Genomic DNA, 26,734 nt, shown 5'->3' on the forward strand with positions numbered 1-26,734 from the left:
GGGGCCACTCGGACACAGTTATTCCTCCTCCTTGAAGCCGAGTGTGGAGACCTGGGCTCTGGGGCCGAGTGTCCAACTGGCCTGAACCTCAGGGTGGCGCTCCTTTCAAAGGGAAGGGCTGCCAAGGAGCCGTCTCCAGGATCCAGAGCACAGCTTGCTTTTTGGGCACTGGGGATTGAACCCCGGGGTGTTCCATCTCTGAGCTACACCCCCAGCCCTTTTTATTTTGAAACAGTGTTTTGCTAAGTTGCTGAGGGACTTGCTAAGTTGCTGAGGCTGGCCTTGAACCTGCAATCCTCTTGCCTCAGCCTCCCAAGAACTAGGATTACAGGCACGTACCATGTCTGGCTTACACTGTGGTTGTTATTATTAAATACTGGGGATTGAACCCAGGGGCATTCTACCTCTGAGCTGCACACCTAGCCCCTTTTATTTATTTATTTATTTATTTATTTATCCTGAAACAAGGTCTCATTAAACTGCTGAGGCTGGCCTCCAACCTGTGATCTTCCTTTCTCAGCCTCCCAAGTACTGGGATCACAGGCGTGCCTACCACAGCCAGTGACAGGACTAAGCAGAAGCCAGCCCTGGGCCCACCGCGCCCGACGCTGGCTCAGAGCGCCTCTCTGGTCCGTAGGAGCAGAGGGAGAGGCGGCCAGCCCTGCACCCAGAGACGACCCAGGTGGGCTCTGTGGAGGCTGCTCTCACATCCCCAGCACGAGGATGAGGTCTGCAGGAGCAGGCGTGGGCCCTGCCGCTCCCTGGGCAGGGGGCAGGGGGGAGAGGCCCGAGCACACAGGCCAGGCCAGGCGAGATGCTCCGCTCCTCAGCTTCTTCAGGGCGGCTGGCTGGAGCAGGTGCACGGGGAGGAGGAGGCAGGCGGGCAGGAGGACGGCAAAGGCCTGTCCTGTCGTTGTTGTCATCGTCGTCCGTGGCAGGAGTGGCTCCTTCCCAGGACACCCGAGGACTGGGCCCCATCTGGGACCACGTGACTCCGCCCCCGGTGCACCCCGAGTCAGAGCCACCCGACGAGCCCCAGCCCCAGGGGAGGGTGGCCAGGCTGCGCGCTGTGCTCAGCGGGTCTGACCAGGCCCAGGGGCGCGGGGCCCAGAGCACCTTTCCCCTCCAAGCCGGGGCAGCAGAGCCCGTGAGATCCTCGGGGCTTCTTAAAACCCTAAGTGTCAGGAAGCCAAAGTTCAGCCAAGTCCCGGTGTCCTTCCCTCCTGCCCACCCAGCCCAAAGAGCGCCAGGCACAGCGGCAGAAAGGCCCCAGGAGGACACGGGGGCAGATTAGGGACAAGGCCACCCAGTTCTCTTCCCCAGCCACCGCCAGTCCCCGCCAACCCCTCCCAGGGGTGCAAAAGGAAGCATGGCCAAGGCCAACCTCAGCGACCCTCAACGGGCGGGGGCCGTGGGGGGCCGGAGGCCGCCCAGCGCAGGGAGCCTCCTCGGCCTTGTCTGTGCGTGTGCGCGGACGGTGGGCCCCATGCTTCTGAGAAGGAGGCGCGACCTGAGGCCACAGAGAACAGCATTTATTTAATCTCGGCCCATCAGCAAGTGCTCAGCTGCTGGCTCTGCGGCCCCGAGCGTGGACGGGGACAGGGCCTTTCGGAACCCGCCGAATCATGGCCGGTCCTTGGGGCCAGGCGGTGGGCCGGGGTGCCGCCGTGAGCTGGCGAGGGGCCCTGGGAAGCAGCTGGCTGTCACGCTCCTGGCACACCTTGCTGATGAGGCCGCAGAGCCCGGCCCGGCGTCCCCCAATGCCTCGGTGAGCTTACCTAGGGGGCGGTGAGGGCTGCTGCCTCTGGACGGTCCCGGGCCCCGGCGCCTAGGGCCACTGTCTAGGATCAGCCCTGTCGAGGGCCCGCGGTGTGATGCCAGCTCTGCCCGGGATGGGCGGAGGCCTGGCAGGGCGGGCTCAGGCTCCGAGCCTTGCAGGCCTCAGCGGGGCCGCTTGCTGTCTAGGATGGCCTTCCAGTCGTCCGCCCACGAGTGCAGCCTGCGGCCGGGGGGCTGCAGCTGCACGTGCCGGTTGTGGCAGGAGGTGAAGAGGACGTGCTCCCAGCTGGGCCTCGGCTCCACCCCTGTGGGCAGGCGGGATGGCGGGAGGGAAGGAAGGAGGGCGGCTCAGAGCCCGCTCCTCTGCAGAGCGGGGCTTGAGGGCCGTCAGGATGCAAGAGGCACCCCGGGGCAGCAGGGCGGGGCAGCGCACCAGCTGCGGACCATGGCACCCTGAGCCCCCAGCCTCAATCCCCAGTGTCCACACTCTGGGCTGCTGGAGGTTACTGCCCCCTGGGGCAACTGTGGTTGGAAGAGGCTGGTCAGGCGATGCACCCTCGGGACCCAGCGGCTAGCCTATGGGTGAGCGAGCCTTCCAAGCCAGCTCCAACCGAGAGGGGAAAGAGAGTCTCTATTTTCTCTCAGGGTATCCAAAGGGACGGTGTGCAAACCTGCAACTACTAAATACTGCCAGGAGCCGGGCGTGGCGGCGCACAATTGTAATCCCAGTATTCGGGAGGCTGAGACTGGAGGATCATGGTTCGCAGACAGCCTCAGCTACTTAGTGAGGCCCTCTGCAACTCAGTGAGACCCAGTTTAAAAATAAAGAACAAAAAATAGGGCTGGGGGTGTAGCTCAGAGGTTGAATGTCCCTGGGTTCCATCCCAGACCCACAAAAAAAAAAAAAAAAAAAAAAAAGATGAAGTTTAAAAATCAGAGCTGTAGCCGGACATGGTGGCGCACGCCTGTAATTCCAGGGCTTGGTAGACTGAAACAGGATTGCAGGTTTGAGGCCAGCCTCAGCAACCGAATGAGAAAATTTTATTTTCCTAAATAAAAATTAAAAGCCGGGCGTGGTGGTGCACGCTTGTAATCCTTGAGCTTGGGAGGCTGAGACAGGAGGGTTGCACAGGTTCGAAGCCAGCCTCAGCTACTTAGTGAGGCTCTTAGCAACTTAGTGAGACCTTTTCCAAATAAAGTATAAAATAGATCTGGGAGTATAGCCTGGAGGTAGGAAGCCCCTGGGTTCCACCCCCAGTACCACCAAAAATATAAATAAATAAATAAATAAATATTAAAAATTAAACAGGGCTGAGGGTGGAGCTCAGAGGTAGAACGCCCCTGGGTCCAAGCCCTAGAACCCCTCCCCCAAAAATCAGATCCATGTCCGTATTCTACTGAGGATACTGAGGAGGGCGGAGGCTTCCAGGTGTAAAGCAACTTACCACGGCCGCCAGGCCGGACCCCCAGGGACACCGAGCCAGGTGCGCAGGGAGGGGACCTGTGTTCCCGATGGAGGGGACACCGGCCAGCCCTGGTGACGCCGTGCGCGGGTGGGGGAGTGGAGCAGCCGAGGGGTGACCCCGGGGAGGAGGGGAAGCGAGGCCCGAGCCCCTCGGCGCAGGCCACTTGCCTGTGATGTCCGGTCGGTCGTCAATGAGGAGGTCGGCAGAGACCACCGTTTTGTCCCTGGTCAGCACAATCTGCTCCAGAAAGTTGGGGCCGAAGTGCTTCTCCACCCAGGCGTACTGTGGAGGGGTGAGAGGAGGGTGAGGGGCAAGGGGGACCTCCAGGCCCTTCCCAGGGGCCCGCACTGCACAGGAGAGAAGGCCAGCGCCGTGCGGCCGGGAGCCGGTGCTCAGGGACAAGGGGATGGGGGACACGGTCTGAGCCACCGCTCAGGCCCAGCCTGGTGGCTACGCGCACCAGGCCACCGTCAGACCCTCCTTCCGCCATCAAAGCCAGGCAAGAAAATGTAAAGTGGTTAAGCTCCGTGTGTCCAGGCGTGTGTCAGAACGTTCTGCCTCGTTAGGCTCAGAAGTTATGACGCAGTTGGGTCTGGTGGCGCACCCTTGTCTTGCCAGGACTTGGGAGGCTGAGACGGGAGGATCACAGCCAGCCTCAGCTACTTAACGAGGCCCTCTGCGACTTGGTGAGACCCTGGTTCAAAACTAAATAGCCGGGCGCGATGGCGCACGCTTGTCATCCCAGTGTTTGGGAGGCTGAGACAGGTGGATCACGATTTGAGGCCAGCCTCGGCTACTTAGTGAGGCCCTTTGCAACCCAGTGAGACCCTGTTTCAAAATAAAGATTAAAAAATAGGGCTGGGGTATAGCTCGGAGGTCGAATGGCCCTGGGTTCCATCCCCAGTACTGAAAAAAAAAAAAAAAAAAAGTTCAACATCAACGGCCATCGGAGAGATGCAGGTGAAATGACGTGATACCATGGGCTCCGTGGCGACGGTGACACCCCAGCCCGGTGGCCCCGGCGGGTGGGATGTGGCGCCAAAGGGCAGGGCCGCTGAGCCACGGCGTGGCCGTGGGTTGTCGGCGCTGGGCTCGAACCCGGGCCCTGGTGCACGCGCCCCGGGCCTTAGGCTTTCCATTTTAAGGCGGTTTTCAACAAACAAATAAGCAATGCACTTTGCAGGGGCTGGGGTTGTGCCTGGTCGGGTCTGCCTCCCAGGGCCCTCGGAGGTCAGGCCACTCTGACCCGGGGCTTCTGTGGGGCGTCAGATGCTGCTCTGGAAGATAAGGTCAGCTCATTAGAGACAGCCACGCTTGTCATCCCCGCGCTTGGGAGGCTGGGACAGGAGGATCGCGCGGGTTCAAAGCCAGCCCCAGCTACTTAGTGAGGCTCTCAGCAACTTAGTGAGACCCTGTTTCCAAATAAAGTATAAAATAGGTCTGGGAGTGTAGCCCGGAGGTAGAAAGCCTCTGGGTTCCGCCCCCTGTGCCACCAAAAAAAAAGGGGGGGGCAAAGTATATTAAAATAAAAAGCCACAAAACATGGAGAATTACTGAAGAGAAAGTAAAATAAGTCAGTGTCCTTTCACGGATAATGGAATGCATTTTTCTATTTCATTTTAATGAAGTTTAAAATGGTTTACTATGCCAGGCGTGGTGGCACACACTTGTAATCCCCGCGCTTGGGAGGCAGAGACAGGAGGATCGCGCAGGTTCGAAGCCAGCCTCAGCTACTTAGTGAGGCTCTCAGAAATTTAATGAGACCCTATTTCCAAATAAAATATAAAATACGTCTGGGAGTCTAGCCCGGAGGTAGAAAAGCCCTGGGTTCCACCCCCAGTATCACAAGGGCGGGGGGGTGGAGGCAGGTTCATTATTGACCTCAGAACACAGGGGATTCAACAGCTCAGCCCAGCTGGATGTAAAGTTACCCACGCGTAAAACGGCTTCGCCATTTCTAAAGCAGAACTGGAAATACATGTCACAACCAGAATCCCAGACTCCGGGTGGCTGAAGAATTGCCAGAACAAACCCGACCTGGCGGCACACGCCTGGCACCCCAGGACCTGTGGGGATGGACGTCCACAGGGGGCTCGCAGGTTGGAGGACAGTGCGTGGACACTTAGCGGAACCCGGCTTTAAGACAAAAAAACGGAGCCCAGTGTGGGGGCGCACGCTTGTAACCCCAGCATTCGGGAGGCTGAGACCGGAGGATCGCAGTTTGCAGACGGCCTCAGCTACTTAGTGAGGCCCTCTGCAGCTCATAGTGAGACCCTGTTTCCAAATAGAGAATAAAAAATAGGGCTGGGGGTGTGGATCGGAGGTCGAATGCCCCTGGGTTCCATCTCCAGTATCATAAAAAATAAAAAATAAAAAGGGCTGGGGGTGCAGCCCAGAGGCAGAGCACCCTTGGGTCCCAACCCCAGTAGGACCCCCCTCAACACACACACTATATAGAAAGAATTGTTGCAAGGGGTCAGGGGAGCCCGGGGATACAGACAGGAAGACCGCGGGGCCCACCGCCTCCTGAGCCGGGAGGTCAGCAGCTGCAAGACAGGGAGGGACGGGGCTGGGAAGGCGGAGGAAGGCGGGGCCGCTGCCTGTCCCGCTCCCACGCTGTGCAGGCGCCAGGCCTGTGCCAAGCTCAGTCGTGGCATCTCCCAGCCACATGTGGCCCCTGCTGCGCAGACGCGGCGCGGGGCCCTCGCGAGTCCTGAGGCCCCGGCGCAGGCCTCAGGTCGGGGAGGGCGAGGGCAGGAGGCTGGCGCGAACTGAGAGCCCGCACACAAGGCCGAGAGGTTTCGGGGTGATGGGCTGACCCAGGGCCTTCAGAGGTCCCTGTTATGATGATAAAGAAGGGGATTCAGCCGGGGTGGGGGGGGGCAAGGAAACCCCAGCCATGTGAACAATCTTGTTTTAAATTTTCAGCACCCCATGATATATTCCCAGCCCTTTTATTTTTATTTTGAGACAGGGTCTTGCTAATCTTGCTGAGGGTGTCTGTGAGCGGCTGAGGCTGGGCTCCGACCTCAGATCCTCCCCTCTCTGCCTCTCAAGGACTGGGACGGCAGGCTGTGCCACCACGCCCGGCTCAAACATGTATTCTTAAAACCCAAGCTGATGGCAGGCGTGGTGGTGCACGCTTGTAATCCCAGCATTTGGGAGGCTGAGACCTGGAGGATCGCGGTTCGTGGACAACCTCAGCTACTTAGTGAGGTCCTCTGCAACTCAATGAGACCCGGTTTCAAAATAAAGAATAAAAAATAGTACAGGGGGTATAGCTCGGAGGTTAAATGCCCCTGGGTTCCATCCCCAGACCTGCAAAAAAAAACCCAAAAAAACAAAAATATAAAATAGGTCTGGGAGTGTAGCCCGGAGGTAGAAGAGCTTCCAGGAACCCCAGTACCACCAAAAAAAAAAAAAAAAAAAAAAAAAAAAAAAAAAAAAAAAAAAAAAAAAAACCCAAGCCGACTCTGGCAGATACACGGCCTGTCTCTGAATTCTGAGAACATGCTCGGCTTCACGCCCCAGTGCTGACTTAATTTGGCGCATGATTACTCCTCCTGTTGGGCTAGAAACAGAATTAACAGAACACTTGCGCCAAGAAACCACCATGGATTTTCTTTTCTTTTGTTTTTTAAAATCTCTCTTTGGTGGGGGAAGAAAGCAAAGCTCACGTCCCTTAAGTCGCAGGCTGGGGAGTGGGGAGGCGGGGCGGCCTTCTTCTTGGTGCCGACCCCAGACACGTGCCTCAGTTTCCCTACCTGTAAACTGGAGAGGAGCCCGCCCCTGCTACCTAGGCGACGGCAGGGAGCACCGCGATCCTCCGGTCCCAGCCTCCCAAGCGCCGGGATTACAAGCGTGCGCCACCACGCCCGGCTTTATTCTTTATTTATTTTTATTTTTTGGCAGTACTGGGGTTCCTGGAAGCCCTTCTATCTCCGGGCTACACTTCCAGACCTATTTTATATTTTTATTTGGAAACAGGGTCTCTTAAGCCAGCGCGGCTGGCTCCGAACCAGCGCGATCCTCCTGTCTCCGCCTCCCAAGCGCGGGGATTACAAGCGTGCGCCACCACGCCCGGCTTTTATTCTTTATTTTGAAACAGGGTCTCACTGAGTTGCAGAGGGCCTCACTAAGTAGCTGAGGCTGGCTGCGAACTGAGATCCCGCTGTCTCAGCCTCCCGAATGCTGGGATTACAAGCGTGCGCCACCACGCCCGGCTCCTTTTTGTTTTTTTTTTTTTTTTTGATGGTACTGGTTCCTGGAAACCCTTCTACCTCCGGGTCACATTCCCATACATACATACATACATACATATATATAATACACACACACACACACACACACACACACACACACACACATATATGTATTTTTTGAAACAGGGTCTCTTAAACCAGCGAGGCTGGCTTCAAACCTGCTCGATCCTCCTGTCTCCGCCTCCCAAGCTCAGGGATTACAAGGGTGTGCCACCACGCCCGGCCCACCTCCTTATTTTTTTTTTTTTATGTTAAAACAGAGTCTAAGTTGTTGAGGCTCTTGCTAATTTGCTGAGGCCATCCTCAAGCCTGTAGTCCTTCTGTCTCAGTCTCCCAAGTACTGGGATTATAGGCATGTGCCACCAGGCCCAGCTGCATTTTATCATTATTATCATTATTATTATCAATAATATTATCATTATTTTTGTGTTGAGCATTGAACCCCAGGGCATCCTACCTCTGAGCTGCAGTCCCAGCCCTTTTTGTTTTGAAAAGGGTGAGGCTCAGGGTGTCACTGAATGGTTGAGGATCCCACTCGGTGGCCAAGGCTGGCCTCCAGCCCGCGATGGTCCCGTCCAGCCTCAACCATTTCCCCTTCGGTCAGGCTTTTCCTGTAAAGATGTCCACAAGCCTTGGTCCCCTCCCCGGATGCAGTTCTCTCCCTGTGGCCTCCTCCACGAGCCTGACCAACGACATTACCACGAGCCAGGCTGGGGGTGCGCTCCCGTCATCCCAGTGCTGGGGAGGCTGAGGCAGGAGGATCGCAGGGTCGAGGCCAGCCTCAGCAAGTAGCGAGACTCTCATCAGCCCAGTGAGACCCTGTTTCAAAATAAAAGAGTAGGGCTGGGGGGGGGGGTGGCTCAGAGATAGAATGCCTTTGAGTTCAATCCCCAGAACCACACACACACAACACCGTGGGCCAGCCTCATGACCATGCTATGACGGGGCTCCATCGGTGCACTGGGGGCCAGGACGCCCCCGTCCCGGTGGCGCGGGTGAGGTCCTCGGCGCGCGGCCATGTCTTACCTTCTCGTAGGGACAGTACTTGAACTTCTTGATGGGGCTGGTGCAGATGAAGACGTCAGTGCTGAGGGAGGAGAGAGCTCAGTGAGCCGGCCCGGCCCTCACCGCAGCCCAGGGCCGCCCTGGAGAGGCCCCTGGCCACCGGGGCTCTGCAGCCGACCAGGGGAGCGCGGGGAGAAAGGGGCGCGAGTGGGGCCCGGGAGGCCGTGCCCCCACCAAGAGGGTGCAGACGGGCCTCCGGCCTTACAAAGAAGGAAAGAAACCCAGGACGGGATGGGAGGAGCCTGCGGGTCCTGGCCTGGAGCTGACCCGACCCTCCAGCAGGCCCCGGCCCGCTCCTCCCACCCGGGCCGGCCCAGATATCCTCCCGAAGCTGGCGCTGGCGCCTGCACTATGGCTTGTCACATGGAGCGGGGGTGGAGGCGGCTTTCAGACACTTCTCCGTGGGCAAAGGAGTCCCCTGTGTGGCCTGCGGGGCTGGGGCGCGGCCCGGCCCCTGGTCCCCGAAGGCTCCTCAGCCCGCGGCACCCCTCTGCCAGCTGGGCTGTGTGACACTCACCTCCTGCCTCGTGGAGGCCTCAGGGGGAGGTGAGGCAGGGCTCCTCCCAAGTCCTGAGTCCTGGGGTGCCTCCCCTGCCCCGGCCTGGCCTCTGCCTCAGTCGGGCGGAGCTCCACGCCTACACCCCCATCTCCCTCCATGTCGGGCCCCCCAACAGCTTGCCCTCGCTCAGGCCCGCAGCCTCATCAAGACGGCCTGCAGATCAGGCGCGCCGCCACCAGCCTGGCGTCCCTCCTCCAGGCCCCTCTTCCCTCCTCAAAGGTCTTCTGGCATCTCCCATCTTAAAATTATCCATGGATGCACCTGGCGCAGTGGCACACGCCTGGCATCCCGGTGCATGGGAAGCTAAGGCTGAGGACAGCAGGTTAGACACCTGCCTCAGCAACTTAGTGAGACCCTGTTTGAAAATAAAAAGGGCTGGTGGTATAGCTCAGAGGTAGAATGCACCTCTGGTTCAATCCCCAGTACCACCAAAAACCAACCAAACAAACACAAACCCTCCAAAACAAAACTATGTATGGCTGCTTCTCGTTTATGATAAGGTTGCCTCCTGATGGATCTGGTGTGATTGAAAATGTAAGTAGAAAATGCATGTACTACACCTGTCCTCCTGAATAGCACAGTATGGTTTCCACTGAATGGATCTCACCTTCTCCCCATGTCAAGTCACAAGAACTAAATCGGCCTGATCCCAGGACTTGAAGGCTGAGACATGAGGATCACAAGTTTAGGAACAGCCCCAGCAACTTAGCGAGGCCCTCTGCAACTTAGCGAGGCCTTCTGCAACTTAGCGAGGCCTGTTTCAAAATTTAAAAAAAAAAAAAAATTTTTTTTAAAGGGGCTGGGAGTGTATCTCAGAAGTAAAATGCCCCTAGGTACAATCCCTAGTATTTTTTTTTTTTAATCCTAAATCAGCCAGGCGTGGTGGCGCACGCTTGTAATTCCAGCGTTCAGGAGGCTGGGACAGGAGGATCTGGGTTTGAGGACAGCCTCGGCTACTTAGTGAGGCCCTCTGCAACTCAGTGAGACCCTGTTTCAAAATAAAGAATAAAAAAATAGGGCCGGGGGTGTAGCTCAGAGGTAAAATACTCCTGGGTTCCATTCCCAGTACCGCAAACAAACAAACAAACAAACAAACAAACAAACAAACAAACATATCCTAAGCCAGTCTCTGCCTAAGGCACACCCCGACCCAGTCCTTCCTCCAGTCACCGCCCACATCTCCGCTGGCTTTCTGGCAGAGCTGAGCTGTAAGAATATAATTCGGTCTTTTCTATCAAGAGAATAACTTGGCTTATGCTCCATTCTGTAAAACTGTCATCGTGTGGCCGTCTGCATTTTTGTAAAGATAGCATTTCCTGGAAATCGGGAGCGCCAACCTCTCCCGGGCATCCCCTTCAGCCAATGGCGTCAAGATGGACGCTCTGTGCGACCAATAGGAGCACAGCGCAGAATCCCCGCGGTGGGTTAGTCTCCCACCGGGCCCTCTGGGCGCCCGACCCACTGCTGGCGGGATCTCCTTTTGCAGGAAGTAAAAATTTCCTCGCTGAGTGTTTACAATGCTGTAGAAATTTATTTCTAACAGAACTACCTAGCACTTCCTCTGTGGCCTCTATTTCCTCCTCACCTCCTGTCCCATCCCCGCTGCAACCCCTCCAGTGGGTCCAGCCCCCCCCCCCCAGTTCCCCCTGCAGAAGGGGGAACTGCAGGTGCTAAGTCTGCGCCCCCCCCCCCGAGGATGCTGGGGTGTTGGTATGGTCCAACCCTCTCCAGGGCTCAAAGTCTCTTATGGTATTAAATAGCTCTCTGCTTGGAACCCCACGACCCCCAAAATGAGCATGCATCCCCCCACCCCCCACCTCTATTCCTAGCTGGTCTTCCTTCAGTTAATGGTGCTAATATATACAGTAGATTCAAGGTTTTGCTTAAGCAAAGATCCTGAAAACTCAGCTCTTTTTCTTTTCTCGAGGTACTAAGGATTGAACCCAGGGATGTTCTACCTCCAGGCTACACCACCAGACCTATTTCTTTTTTCTTTTGCGGTACTGGGGATGGAACCCAGGGGCATTCTACCTCCAAGATACACCCCCAGCCAAATTTTTTATTCTTTATTTTGAAACAGGGTCTCACTGAGTTACAAAGGGCCTCACTAAGTAGCTGAGGCTGTCTGTGAACTGCAATTCTCCTGTCTCAGCCTCCCAAATGCTGGGATTACAAGCGTGCGCCGCCATGCCCAGTTTATTTTATTTTATTTTTTTTAAATAGGGTAATATAGCCGGGCGTGGTGGCGCACGCTTGTAATCCCCGCGCTTGGGAGGCAGAGACAGGAGGATCGCGCAGGTTCGAAGCCAGGCGCGTGCGCTGGCTTAGGAGACCCTGTTTCCAAAAGAAAATGTAAAAATTAGGTCTGGGAGTGTAGCCCGGAGGTAGGGCTTCCAGGAACCCCAGTACCACCAAAAAAAAAAAAATAATAATAGGGTAATATTAGGTTGCTGAGACTGGCCTCGAACCTCTGGTTCTCCTGTCTCAGCATCCCGAGCACCAGGATTACAGCGTGCGTCACCACATCTGGCTTCACCCCGCTTTCCCGCCTTTCTCCACCCCAGATGTGACATCCATCAGCAGGTCCTCTTGGCTCTACCACTCAGCTCGGTCCATCAACCTTTCCCGGTGGTTGTCACCGCCCATCAAAGTGTCCGGCCCACCACCTACGACTCCTCAACCTCCTGTTCTGAACCCCCCGTGCCATCCTCTGTCCTGCAGCCAGACATTTTGGGGGGAGTGTGGGGTGGGCTCACTGTGCTGCCCCAGGCCAGCCTTGAACTCCTGGACTCAAACAATCGGCCCTCCTCAGCCTGCCCAGGGTGAGGACTAAAGGCGTGTCGCAGCACGCCTGGCACGACCCGTCCGTTTTAAACAGCCTTACTGAGGTCTAACTGGCACGCAATAAACTGCATGTATTAAAAGGAATCGATGTGATCAATCCTGGCACTTGGACACACCCACGGAACACAGATACTGATCACACCCTCCACCCGGGGCTCCAACCCGCACCGCCCCGGCCTTCCATCCCCGGCCTGAGCACCCGCCGATCTGCCACCTAGTGCCACAGATCGGGCTTCGTTTTCTAGAATTTTTACTTTTTTTGTACTAGGGTTTGAATCCAGAGACATTCTGCCTCTGAGATATACCTCCCGCCCTATTTTATATCTTGAGACAGGGTCTCCCTAGGTTGCCGAGAGTGTCACTAAATTGCTAAGGCTGGTCTCAAACCTTCGATCCTCCAGGCTCAGCCTCCCGAGTCCTGGGATTCCAGCTGTGCGCCACCATGCCCGGCTCTATAATTTTATGTAAGTGGAAATGAGTATGAGCTCTGCTTTTGTCTGCTCTAGGAATTGAAGTCCACAAGTATTCTGCCTCTGAGTTATGCTCCAGCCCTGTTTTATTTTCCAACGGTGTTTCAGCAAGTTGCTGAGGGTGGCCTCCAACCTGCAAACAGGCTCTCACCGAGTTGCAAAGGGCCTCACTAAGTAGCTGAGCCTGGCCGCCAATGGCGGTCCACCTGTCTCAGCCTCTTGGAAAGCTGGGATGCCAAGCGTGCACCACCACGCCCGGCTCACTGTGGTTTTGACGTGCACTCCCCAGTCGTGGATGCTATTGCTCACGTTTCCCTGCATTTACTGGCCATGTGTGTATCTTCTTTGGAAAAGTGTCTATCTACTTTCATTGTCTCTCCGGGCTTGTAATCCCCGCGCTTGGGAGGCTGAGACAGGAGGACAGCACAGGTTCAAAGCCAGCCTCAGCTACTTAGTGAGGCTCTCAGCAACTTAGTGAAACCCTGTTTCCAAATAAAATATAAAATAGGTCTGGGAGTGTAGTACATTTTAAAAGGCTGGGATCTGGTGTACAGTGGCACACAGCTGTCATCCCAGCTACTTGGGAGGCTGAGGCAGGAGGGCTGCAGGTTCGTGGCCCACTCCGCCCGCCTCTGACCACACCCCTGGCTCTGTCCAGACTTTGGGTGCTGACTGACCCAGGAAACTTCCACCGGGTTCTGAGCCCAGAGGGCCCGATGACCCTTGGATGTGGTCTGAACCTGCGTTCCCCAAACTGGAGTTTCTGTGAAAATGGAAATAGAAGCCGGGCGTGGTGGCTCATGGTTGTAATCCCAGGACTTGGGAGGCTGAGACAGGAGGATGATGGTTCAGCTACTTAGTGAGGTCTTCTACAACTTAGCAAGATCTTGTTTCAAAATGAAGAATTAAAAATAGGCCAGAGGGTATAGCTCGGAGGTAGAACACCCCTGGGTTCCATCACCACACACACACACACACACAAATAGGGAAGATAGCCAGGTATAGTGGCACACACCTGTAATCCCAATGCTTGAGAGCTGAGGCAGGACGATCACAGGTTCAAAGCCAGCCTCAGCAACTTAGCAAGACCTTGTTTTCAAAATAAATAAAAATAGGGCTGCTTGTGTCGTTCAGAACAGAACACCCTAGGGTTTAATCCCTAGTAGCAAAAAAGAAAAAGAAAAAAAAAGCAAATCTGTGACGAAAAGCCTTTCAGGCTGGGTCCCGTTGGATGTCAGGGGTTATCTCCTGTCCCGGCGGAGCGCTGCGGGGCACCTTGGGAAGCTCTACAGTGCAGGGCCCTGCAGGTCACGGCTCCCCAGGCTGGGCCGGGGAAAGCGCTTCTCCTGTGACACGTCTACTAAATCTCAGAGTAACAAGAGCAGCGATTAGCTGACTAGCCTTCGCAGCGCTGAGCACGCTCCCAGCATCTTTGCTTCCCAGATGGAGCGGTTGAGATCCAGGGGACTAATAACCCGAGAGGCGGATTCTCCAGAAGCCAGGACGTTGCCCCGGGGCAGCCCCGCTGCAGGCCTTCACTCTCGCCTCTGTGCCGTTTGTACGCAGAACACAGACGTGTGTCTGCATCCAGGGCGCCCGGGGCCAGGCAGGGCGGAGAGTGTTGAAAGGCTCAAGTGCTAATACAGCGTCCTGCAGTGTCCACCGAGGGCTGGCTCAAGCCCCTGCCCCTGGCAGGTGCCCAACACCTGCGATGCTCAAGTCCCTTATATAAAATGGCATAGAGCCGGGTGTGGCGGCGCACGCCTGTCATCCCAGCATTCGGGAGGCTGAGACAGGAGGATTGCGGTTCGCGGACAGCCTCAGCTACTTAGTGAGGCCCTCAGCAACTCAGTGAGACCCGGTTTCAAAATAAAGACTAAAAAATAGGGCAGGGGGTGTAGCTCGGAGGTCGAATGCCCCTGGGTTCCATCCCCAGACCCTCAAAAAATAAATAAATAAAAATAAATAAATAAAGACTAAAAAATAGGGCAGGGGGTGTAGCTCGGAGGTCGAATGCCTCTGGGTTCCATCCCCAGACCCGCAAAAAAAAAAAAGAAGAAGTCAAATGTCTTGGAGTGAAACAAAAGTAAAGTATAGCATTTTTATGTGACCCATGAACACCTTCCTGGACATTCTCAATGGTGCCTAGAGCACTATGGCACTAAACTCAATGTAAATGCTACATGCGGATTGTTGTTACACAGCATTGTTTAGGGAATGGTGACGCCAAGAAAAACATCTGTCCATGCTGGGCACAGGCAGCCGTCACCGGCTAGAGTCAGGAGCTGTGTTTGAGAAAGGCTGGGTGCCTGGTGCGCCGGACTGCTGGGTGGAGGTGGAACCCCTAAGAGGTGGCCTCGTGGGAGGGAGTCAGAGGGCTGGGGGGGTCCTCCCAGGGGGACAGGGACCCTGGACCACCTGTCTCTCTCCTCCTCTGCCACCTGCGGCTACCGGGATGTAGTGTGCTGCCACAGGCCCAAGACAGCGGGGCCAGGCAGCCATGGGCTGAAGCCTCTGAAAGTGTGAGACAAAGGGAACCTTTTTACTTTGTAAGTGTCTTATCTCTAGTATTTTGTGACAGCAATACAAAGCTAACAAAATAGGCCCAACAACACAGTACCTGTTTAGAAACAATGCAATGTTTTTTTCAAATATTTTTGACCTGAGTTTGGTTAGATTGATGGGGGTAGAGCCCGTGGATACAGAGTGCCAACTGTACACCATGCTTGGCCTCCTCAGACTATGAACCAAGTTGATAGTTCATATCATAAAACACAAATCATGTGTACCCTGCTGCCGGACCTGGACTCAAGTCCAGAGATAAATTACTGAGCAAATGAGGCCTACAATTCAACTCAAAACTGAAAGTACGTTTGTGTTTCACTGATGTCTGTCTCTATATTAGAATTTTCTTTTTTCAGTACTGGGGTTGAACCCAGGGGCAGTCTACCTTCGAGCTGCACCCCCTGCCCTATTTTTTATTCTTTATTTTGAAACAGGGTCTCACTGAGTTGCGGAGGGCCTCACTAAGAAGCTGAGGCTGTCCGCGAACCTGCGATCCTCCTGTCTCAGCCTCCCGAATGCTGGGATGACAAACGTGCTCCACCACGCCCGGCTTCAAGTACTAAGTAAGTCAGCCTCAGCAACTAAGAAAGACCCTCAGTAACTTAGCAAGACACTGTTTCAAACTGAAAAATAAAAAAAATTAAGGAGCCAGAAGGGTAGCTCAGAGGTAGAATGCCCCTAGGTTCAATCCCTAATACCACCAAAAAAAAATTGTCTTGAGTAGAAATAAACCCTTAGACAGTGATTCCTTCCTTCCTTCCTCCCTCCCTTTCTTTTTTTTGTGTGTTTTGTTGGTTTGTTTTGGTGTTGTGAAGCTGGAGCCCAGGGCCTTACACACGCTAGCAAGCACCCTCACTCTGAGCTGCACACCACCCCCAAGCTCAGGCCAGCTGATTGTAAACAAGGGTGCTAAGAAAACTCAAGGGGGAAATAAGTCCTTTCAACAAATAATTCTGGGATTACTGGGCTTCCACATGCAAAAGAATGAAGCAAGACCCCCTCCCCTGCGCATACACAAAAGTTAACTCAAAGTGGGTCACAGACCTTTATGTAAGAGTTAAAACTAAAGCTCTTAGAGAAAACACAGCGGTCCAACTCTGTGGCCTTAAGTTAAGCAACGGGTTCCAAGATGCGACACCAAAATACGAGTAAGAAAAAATGATAAATTGAACTACTTAGAAAACCTTTTTTTTTTTTTTTTTTGAAACCGGGTCTCACTGAGTTGCAGAGGGCCTCACTAAGTAGCTGAGGCTGGCCGCGAACCGTGATCCTCCGGTCTCAGCCTCCCCAAGTGCTGGGATGACCAGCGTGCGCCACCGCACCCGGTTCGAAATTAAAAACTTTTATGTTTCAAAGGACATAATTGAGAAAGTGAAACTACAGTCCATGGAATGAGAGCATATACTTGTAAATCTGATAAGGCACTCATATCTGTAATACAGAAAGAACTCATACAAGTTGACAATAAAAAAGGCTAATGAAGCTGGGTGTGGCGGCACCCTGATAATCCTGGAAACTCGGGAGGCCAAGGCCAGAGAATTACAAGTCGGAAGACAACTTACTGCGACCTTGTCTCAAAATATAAAACAAAAAGGGCTGGAGGGAGAACTGCCCCTGGGTGCAATGCCCAGACACACACACACACACACACACACACACACACACACACACACTCTCTCTCTCTCTCTCTCTCTCTCTCTCTCTCTCTCTCTCTCTCTCTCTCTCTAATGGACCTGAATAGGAATAAATATCTCTTGAAAGAAAGTATACAAATGGCCAGCAAGCACATTTGTATATACTTGAAAAGAGATTCAACATCATTTGCCATCCGAGAAATGCAAACCAAAACCACAATACCATTTTGCCCCCAACAGCATGGCCAAAAGAAAATAACAAGTGTTGGAAAGACGTGAAGAAACTGGAACTTTCCTACATTGCTAGCAGGAATGAAAAATGACACAGCTGCTTTGGAACAGTTTGGCAGTTTCTCAAAATATTATCCACAGGCCGGGCGTGGTGGCGCACGCTTGCAATCCCCGCGCTTGGGAGGCGGAGACAGGAGGATCGCGCAGGTTAGAAGCCAGCCTTGCTGGCTTAAGAGACCCTGTTTCCAAATAAAAGTATAAAATAGGTCTGGGAGTGTAGCCCGGAGGTAGAAGGGTTTCCAGGTGGCGCACACTTGTCATCCCAGCATTCGGGAGGCTGAGACAGGAGGATTGCGGATTGTAGCCAGCCTCATCTACTTAGCGAGGCCCTCTGCAACTCAGTGAGACCCTGTTTCAAAATAGAGACTAAAAAATAGAGCTGGGGGTGAAGCTCAAAGGTCGAATGCCCCTAGGTACTATCCCCATTACCGCATAAATAAAATTAATAAATAAGTAAGTAAAGAGGCTGGGGTGTAGCTGGGAGGTAGAATGCCCCTGGGTGGATGGATCCCCAGTACCACAAAAACAAACCACCAACAGAAGTTCCTAGAGCGCCCCTCTGCCGTCGGCCCTCTCTGGAGTCCTCCCTCCTTCCTAGTGACTCTCTGTGACCCCCAGGACCGGGCAGGCTTTGCTGGGGGGTGTCTGCCTACCCAGTGGGTGTCTACCAGGACGAGGGTGAGCGCAGGGCTGGGAGAGGTAGAGGCCGGCCTCGGCCTCGGCCTCGGCAGGAGGAGGAACTTACTTTTGCAGGCCGGCCATCTGCTTCACGGCTTCCACGGCCCCTGGCAGAGGCTCCAGCTCAAAGAAGAAATTCTTGGACTCCCAGATGCTAATGGCCTTCTCCTGACAGGGAGAGAAGCAGGTTACCTCCGGGGTTCTCCACATCTAGGTTGGGGGTCGAGCCCAGGGGCGTCCTCCATCCCAGCTATACCCCCAGCCCTTCTAGAACTTAATATTTTCTTTTGAAACAGGGTCTTGCTAAGTTGCTGAGGCTGGCCTTAACCCTGAGGTCCTCCTGTTTCAGCCTCCTAAGTACTGGGATTGCAAGTACGGGTCATCCTGGCTGGCTGCTGTGTGTGTGTGTGTGTGTGTGTGTGTGTGTGTGTGTGTGTGTGTGTGTTACTGGGGCATTCTACCTCTGAGCTACACCCCCCAGCCCTATTTTTTATTCTTTATTTTGAAACAGGGTTTCATTGAGTTGCAAAGGGCCTCAACAAGTAGCTGAGGCTGTCTGTGAACTGTGATTCTCCTGTCTCAGCCTCCCGGATGCTGGGATGACAAGCGTGTGCCACCACGCCCAGCTAGCTGGCTGCTTTTAAAGTTTGGAAGCAAACTTTAAAAGGCTCAGTGCGGGGAGGACAGCTGCCTGGCATCAGAGAACAGCGTCCAGCTGGGGACAGGGCGCCGCCTCTCCACTCCCCGGCTAACAACTCGCTACCATACACTGCTGGCCAAAGTTTGCAGAGGGCGGCACGGCTCTGGGGCCGGGCGAGGAGACAGTGACACGTGTCCAGCTCTGAGGAGTAGGAGTCTCAGGCCAGGTGTGGAGTGGGGAGCACCTCTGCGGAGTGGTGTGAGGGTCAGCGAGTGCGCCCTCCGTGCTGAGATACCTCCTGCTGTTTGAGTCTCGAGGCCCATGAAGACCAAGCATAGCTGTCCCCAGCTTATAGAGAAGAAATCAGGACTAATAATGGCTCAAGGTGGCACCGTCCAGACATGACGGAGTCAGAATGTGCGCCGCCATGCCCAGCCAACCTGGCCTGTGCCATGTTAACTCTGGGCTGAACCCCCGGCCCAGGAGCCTCTTCACATCTAGAGAGTGGAGACGGGAGCCCATCTCTTTGTTCCAGGGCCCTCGTGAGGATCTACCAGGCAGGTCCCCAGCAGGGGCAGTTTCTTGGTGCCCCTTCCCTCTCTGGGCTCAGTTCCTCTGTCCTGACTGCTGAAGAGTCTAAGTCAGTTCAAAAGAGCTCTCCTCCGCGCCTCTGTCGGCGACCCTCCCCGGGTATCGTGAAGAGCAAAGACAGAGTGCGGCTGGCCCTCTGTATCCGCGGATTCCACATCCACGGGTTCAACTAACCACAGACTGAAAAAATGGGGGGAAGCCGGGCGTGGTGGCGCACGCTTGTAATCCCAGCGCTTGGGAGGCTGAGACAGGAGGATCGCGCGGGTTCGAAGCCAGCCTCGGCTACTTAGTGAGGCTCTCAGCAACTTAGTGAGACTCTGTTTCCAAATAAAATATAAAATAGGCCTGGGAGTGTAGCCTGGGAGTAGAAAAGCCCCTGGGTTCCACCCCCAGTACCGAACACACACACAAAAAAATTGAGGACATAAAAGGTTGCACCTGTACTAAACGCATATAGACACAGACGCCGTCCCTGTTCCTTAAGCGAGGAAAAGCAACTACTTGCAATGCGTTTACCCCGTAGCCAGTAGCCATCCAAAGACGATGTAACGTGAGTGGGAGGCTGCTCGCAGGCCACACGCTAACGCTACACTGCTGACGTAAGGGGCTGGAGCACCTGTCCGTTTTGATCTCCACCGGGGTCCTGAAGCCAGTCCGCCCAGGGCACCAAGGGACGAGTGTATTCTATAAAGTAGAAACGCACTGTCCAGCGCTTGGCTCTACATCTAAATATCCTGGCTTCTTTCTTTTGTTTTCACAGGTGCTTGGCTCACTTGGGCGCAGAGGGACCCAGGGGTGTCCTGCACTGAGGGAAACAGCAGGAGAGCCCAGCCGGTCCCTCTTGGAGAGGGTCCCTGCCTCCCATTTCCATGTGGTCGCTCCTTCACTCTGTTCCTGGAAGTCGGGAATTTGTCTCCTCGGACCCGGAGCCTAGATCTCTGTAGGAATGGAAAAGCCGTTACACCTTTCAGAGTTGGTGGTGGACTCGGTTTCGTCCCATTAATACGCTCCAGGGAGGAGATAAGGTACCCCGAAATCCAGAGCTGGTCACACATCTACGAAAGGACACCCACACGGCGCGGTGGCCGGCCACTGAGGCCACGGGGATAACACGGGCGTCTCCCCCGCCGGTCCTTCCTGACCTACCACCTCCACGTTCTCAGGAAATCTAGACTCTTACAGTTAGAGTAAGCTGGCTCATCTGTGAAAATTGCCTGTTTTAAGGTTTACGAGCACTGGCGGCCTAGACAACGTTATTTTCTGATTAGCTACGGCAAAGGGAGAGGTATCTTAAGGAACCCACAATACAGGCACATTCCGGATATCATCTACACTGGAGAAACATGGCGGCCTGAAGGTCCTGGAAGAAGATCAGACCACCAAGTGACAGCCAGGCTGGTGGTGTTCCCACACGCCTTCCCGTGCCCACTCCTCACCGTTGCCTTTAAAAGAAGCTCATCAGGCTGAGTATGGTGGCACAATCCTAGTGCTTTGGGAGGCTGGGACGGGAGGATCGCAGGTTCGAGGACAGCCTCGGTGACTTTGCAAGTCACTCAGCAACTTAAAGAGACACTGTTTCGAAATAAAATAGGTCTGGGGGTATAGCTCAGGAGTAGAATGCGCCTGGGTTTAATCCCCAGTACTAAAAAAATAAAAGGATCCGAGATGCCAAAAAGCGCTTTCTGCTCTGCGTCACAAATGTCTAACAAATATCTATCTTCACCTTTGCTTTCTAATAAAATTCCTCTGCTCAAACCTGAAAATACTTTTCTGTGATGTGCCAAGAGCCGGGAGGGTCTGAGGAGAGGTCTCCTCTGCTTCTGAAGAGACCCCCAAAGCCTCCTTAGGGCACCACCGGAATCAAGAGAAATGGCCAAGAGCTCCTCCACAACACTCCCACTTCAGGAATGTTTTTGGCCACATGAGCAAGGAGGCCTGCCCGGCTCAGGTCTGCCCTGGGAGCGCACGCTGGCCCCCTTTCTGGTTCTTCCCCTTCTGGGGCATCCATGCTGGGTGGGTGGCAGCTGCCTCTCGAAACGATCCGGAGGGCCAAGGTCAGCGCGGACCCCGAGCTGGCGCTCCTCTGCCCCCCAAATGCTTGTGGGACAAAGCGGATTCTTGTGGCATCAGAAGGGATGCCACTTGCTGGGGAGAGGGTGACGGAGAACAGGACTGCGGGGTGGTAACAACTAAATGTGCTTGGCAGGCAGACACTGGGGGTGAATCCTTCCCCGGGGCCCCTTAGAATCATGGGACTGGGGCAGGTTTCCTCATCTGCAAAATGGAGATGGCAACATCTGTCTGCAGGCGAGAGCTGGCCGTGAACTTGGGATCACCTAACGGGCTCTCTATTATCCTCCTCACACCCTCTGGCAGCGACCACAGGTGGCCAATCAAAGGATGCCAGCAAACTCCCGGCCTCTGTAAGTAATTTCTTGCATGGAGAATCTCCAAATCCTTTCATAAAAGTTTCTACAAACCACGTTTCCTCTTCCCTCTTTCCCTCCCTCCCTCCCTCCTTCCTTCCTTTCTTGTATGTGATACTGGAAATTGAACCCAGGAGCACTCTACCACTGAGCTACGCACCCAGTCCTGTTTATATTTTGAAACAGGGTCTCACTAAATCGCCGAGGCTGGCCTCGATCCTGTGATCTTCCTGCCTCAGCCTCCCAAGTACTGGGATTACAAGCCTGCACCACCAAGCTTTGTTCACAAACCAACCACTCTGTCTGCAAACATTCCTGGATATGTCTGTCTACCCATGATAACTCAGGGGGCAGAGCACAGTGTGTGTGTGTTGGGGAGGGGGGCACAGGCTAGTTTAGCAAGGTAACCCTGAAGGAGACAGGCCAAGAGATAAGTTCCACCCCACCTGACTCCCTGTGTAACACCCTGAAAGTCACTTGACCTCTCTGGACCTCCAATATCACTAACACCTACACTTTTTGTGTGTGTGAACAAGGGAAAAAAAGAGGATAAAGACACTGGTTGAATTCATGGGGAGAAAGAGGTCTCTTCTGCCTCCAGAGAGACCCCCTAAAACCTGCTTATGGTGACAGTTTGAATCAAGAGACATAGCACCTGACTTCCATTTCACGGCTGGTGACTGCAGGAGAGGTGAATACGGACTTAATTTATAACGTTTAGTTTGTTTTATTTACTTATTTGTGGTCCTGGAGATTGGACTCAGAGGCATTCTACCTACAAGCTATACCCTCAACCTTTTTATTTATTATTTATTTTATTTATTATTTGGTGGTACTGGGGGCAGAACCCAGGGGCTTTCTACCTCCGGGCTATACTCCCAGACCTATTTTATACTTTATTTGGAAACAGGGTCTCACTAAGTTGCTGAGAGCCTCACTAAGTAGCCGAGGCTGGCTTCGAACCTGCGCGATCCTCCTGTCTCAGCCTCCCAAGCGCGGGGATTACACGCCCGGCTTTATTTTTTATTTTGAAACAAAGTTTCTCCCAAAGTTGCCGAGCATCTAAATTGCAGAGTCTAGCCTCGAACCCGCCATCCTCCTGTCTCCACCTCCTCAGCACTGGCATTACAGGAAAGCACCACCATGCCCAGCTCCTTTTTTTTTTTTTTTTAAAGAAATTTAACAAACACTCTGCATCTAGCATAATCGGGTGTACTTAAAGATTGAAAAGTCAGCTGAAGACGGGCAGTTGGGGCGTACCATCCTTAGGAGCCCCAGGACAGCCAGCAATAAGGGGCGGGGGCTGCCCAGGAGGGCGCTGCGGGCCCCGCCTCCCCAGGGCCCTCGGTCCCCCCGGGCCCACCCCAGGCCAGGGCGGTGACCCCTAGCCCAGGGCCCCGGGGTGGCCTCAGTTTCCCCTGCGGCCCCGGGGGCGGGGGGGCGGTGCTCACGCTCAGCCCGGGATGCAGGCGGCCGTACTGCTCCGACACCCAGAAGCCGCGCCGGTCCTCCAGCGCGACGAAGGGCAGGTCGGGGAAGCGCGCGCGGAACTTCTTGAGGAATCCGCCCTCGAAGTCGGCCAGCACGCCGTCCATGTCCACCAGCACCCGCAGGGCGCGGCGCGGGCCGCCCGCCGCCGGGCGCCGCTCGGCCGCCCAGGGCGCGCACCGGCCGCCCAGCCGCAGCATGGCCCTCCGCCGCCGCCGCCGCCAGCGCGCAGGCTCCGGCCCAGAGCGAGGCCCGCGCGGCCCGCAGCGCCGCTCGCCGCCCTTGACAGCGCCCGCGCCGCGGGGGCGGGCCCGGGGGCGGGGCCTACAATCTCGTTGGAAGTTGGGGCTCGAGGGGCGTGGCCTCGAGATCGCATTGGGTGCTGGGCTCGAGGGGCGTGGCCTCGAGATAGCGACGGTGCCCGGGCTCGAGGGGCGTGGCTTTGAGATGGCATTGGGTGCTGGGGCTCCAGGGGCGTGGCCTCGAGATAGCGGGGGTCCGGGCTCGAGGGGCGTGGCTTTGAGATGGCATTGGGTGCTGGGACTCCGGGGGCGTGGCCTCGAGATAGCGACGGTGCCCGGGCTCGAGGGGCGTGGCTTTGAGATGGCATTGGGTGCTGGGGCTCCGGGGGCGTGGCTTCGAGATAGCATCGGGTGCTGGGAATTTGAGGGGCGTGGTTTTGAGATGGCATTGGATGTTGAGGGGGGCTGAGGGGCGTGGTTTCGAGCTAGCAATGGGTGCCCGGGCTCTAGGGGCGTGGCTTTGAGATGCCTGGGTGTTGGGAGCTCGAGGGGCGTGGCTTCGAGGTGGCTAAGCTGGTAGGTGCCCTTAGGATGCGCAAACTCCCTAAGCAGCCTACTTGGGCATCTTTTTCGCAGAACCTACCTGGCGTCTTGCTCCCTCTGCAGCAGCACAGGCCGGGGAGACCAGCACAGGGAGGCAGCGAGACTGTGCCTTAAGATATTTCTGAACACTTGCTGTGTCGTTCTGTGAGCTAAATAGACAAGGTCCCACCGTCCTGGAATTTGGGATTTAGAAGGGGAGACTGAGGCCGGGAGTGGTGAAGCACACCTGTCATCCTTAGGGAGCTGAGACAGGAGGATTGCAGTTCGAGGCCAGCCGCAGCAAGTTAGTGAGATTCTCAGCCACTTAGACCGTTTCAAAATAAAATAGGCCGGGCGTGATGGTGCACGCTTGTAATCCCAAGGCCAGCCTCAGCAATTTAGTGAAGCCTTCCGCAATTTAGTGAGACCTTGTTTCAAAATAAAAGAATAAATTAGGGCTGGGAGTATAGTTCAGAGGTAGAGCACCTCCAGTGCCAAAAAACAAACAGAAAATTCCAGTGAATCAAGATAAGGATCACGATCTCTATCACATACGGGCGGGTGGGGGTGGGGGGGGACTTTAAAAAGTTGGCTTGAAGCTGGGCGTGGTAGCGCTCGCTTGTAATTCCAGCATTGGGGAGGCTGAGACAGGAGGATCCCGGTTCCTAGGCAGCCTCAGCTACTTAGTGAGGCCCTTTGCAACTCAGTGAGACCCTGTTTCAAAGTAAAAAGAATAAAAAATAGGGTTGGGGTGCAGCTCAGAGGTAGAATGCCCCTGGGTTCCATCCCCAGTACTACCAAAAAAAAAAAAAAAAAAAAAAGAAAGAAAGAAAGAAAGAAAGAAAAAGAAAAAAAAAGAAAGAAAAGATGCTCTCTTTGCCTGTGTTTCTGGGAGTTCAGACTCCCAATAATCACTTTTAATTTTGGCCTTTGGAGTTTGCAACAACAGAGACAAGATAGATGAAATAAAGACCAGAGAGACACACACAGACACAGAGACAAGCCCACTTAATTGCCCTAGCATCTGGTAATCAGTTCTTGCCCCATCAGAGATACCCAAAGGCTCCTGCCAGAGAAAGAAAAAGGAACTTGGGGCCTGGCACCTGCCCTTACTGCACAGAACCTGAACATTGGATCAAAGACTGCCCTAAATCAGATATATCTGTGCCTGGGTTGTGTCTCCCCCTGCAACGAAGAAAAACATTGGAAGCATAATTGCCCTCACCTCTGAAGGGAAGTGGGATCATCTGCTCCCATCATGGCTGCCCTCAAAGACTGAGGATGCTCCAGGCTCAGCGAGGTCCCCTCTGGTCATTCCTCTAACCAGCTGGACATCACAAGAGAGGAGCCTGGGTGACTCTTGATGTGCAGAATATCAGAGGATGATGGTTCAGCAGCCAGCAAAAAGACCTGACTGCCCCATATCTCCTTTAGATTAGTCAGGAGGAGACTTTTGGTCCCTGGATAGGCGGGGCCAACACCCACTTTTCAGCCAAAAAGAAGTTACAGAAAATGGAACTCCACCCTTCAACAAACCTTAAGATTAAGGGACCAGAGTATGGGGGAGGGGATGGAGGGAGGGAAATGAAGGAGGAGGAGGAGGAGGAGGAGGAGGAGGAGGAGGAGGAGGAGGAAGAGAAATAAAAATTTAGGTAGAAATGAGAGATTGGGAAGGAAAGAAAAATATGATTTTAAAATCTGAAATCATTAGCTTTAACAGAGTTTGGTTATTTAAAAAAGAAAGCCAGGCCCATACTTTTAAATCAGAATGGGCTGGCTCCATACTGGAAATTCCTGAGGCTATTAAACCTGAGAGAGCTTCACCTATTGTCAGAGTTCCATTTGCCTGAGGAGATCCATAAAAAGTTACACTTTTTGTTAAAGAGTCCCGCACCAGGGCTTCATATGACTGCTCCCTAGAATTTTTATCTTAAAAAATAATTTTTTTTCAAAGAAGGAACCCACCATCCCATATGCCCCCGGCCACCCCCTCTCTAGTGGGCCCTATAAAGAAGGATAGATCTGGGGAGTTCTTTGCAGCTCTTGACCACTCTGGACGGCTCCTTGCAGCCTCTTGGCCACTCTCATGCTCTGGAAATGGCCTGTGGTTTCTCTTGAACGTGTGTCTTTACTTGAATTAAACCTCTGCGTTTATCTCTGACTGGCAAAAAAATAAAGAAGGCCGGGCGTGGTGGCGCACGCTTGTAATCCCCGCGCTTGGGAGGCAGAGACAGGAGGATCGCGCAGATTTGAAGCCAGCCACGCGCTGGCTTAGGAGACCCTGTTTCCAAATAAAAATGTAAAAATAGGTCTGGGAGTGTAGCCCGGAGGTAGAAGGACTTCCGGGAACCCCAGTACCACCAAAATAAATAAATAAATAAATAAATAAATAAATAAATAAATAAAGGGATGGGGTGTAGCTCAAAGGTAGAATGCCACTGGGCTCCATCCCCAGTACTGCCAAAAAAAGTAAACAAAGTGGAATCTTCTTATGGGGGGGGGCATTTGACCTCCAAGTTAGACTCCCAGCCTTCTTATTTTTAAATTTTGAAATAAGGTCTTACTAAATCGTGTGGGGTCTCACTAAGTTGCTGAGGCTGGCCTCAAACCTGCGATCCTCCTGTCTCAGCCTCCCAAGTACTGGGATTAGAGGCGTGTGTGCCACCACACCCAGCCGGGATCCTTCCCCACGCAGTCTTCCCAATTTGACATTTGCAGTAGAGCCTTCCTAATCCGTGTTCCCTCCCATTAAAAAGAGAAAAAAAAAAAAAAAGAGGGCTGGGGCTGGAGCTCAGAGGTAGAACATCCCCTGTGTCCAACCCCGGTACCTCCCTACATACAGACAGACATAAGATTGGAGGGTCTTTCCCTTGGGAAGACCGCGGAACGATGGTGACCACGGCGTTCCTCTTGATGGCAGTATTGCGCCACCAACGCCAGCCTTCCCAGCCCCGCGCCCTCTGTCCCAGGGGTCGGGCGGGCTCCGTGACTGCCTTGGGCAGCGCAGTGCCCGCCACCCCGGGTCTCCCCCACATGGCCACTCTGTCCCGCGGGGCCGGACCCCGGAGGGTCCTCTTTACAGCTGCCTCGGGGGCAAAATGGGAAGGCCACCCCAGCGGGGCGTCCCTGGGGACCTGGACACCTGGGCGCAT

At 54.4% G+C, this 26,734-nt stretch overlaps 1 protein-coding gene across 1 annotated transcript; it reads right to left on the bottom strand.

Moving 5' to 3' along the window:
• Positions 1-1,941: 1,941 nt before the first annotated feature.
• On the bottom strand, positions 1,942-26,734 carry NT5M (5',3'-nucleotidase, mitochondrial; the record flags this gene model as incomplete). Its single annotated transcript, XM_080713930.1, has 6 exons — positions 1,942-2,084; positions 3,413-3,527; positions 8,534-8,594; positions 17,681-17,781; positions 22,722-23,082; positions 26,463-26,734. 6 exons carry the CDS (start codon positions 26,732-26,734, stop codon positions 1,942-1,944), a joined length of 1,053 nt encoding a protein of 350 aa, XP_080570056.1.

This window comes from Muscardinus avellanarius (genome assembly GCF_963383645.1).
Source record: "Muscardinus avellanarius genome assembly, chromosome: 16".
Taxonomy (NCBI): Eukaryota; Metazoa; Chordata; class Mammalia; order Rodentia; family Gliridae; genus Muscardinus; species Muscardinus avellanarius.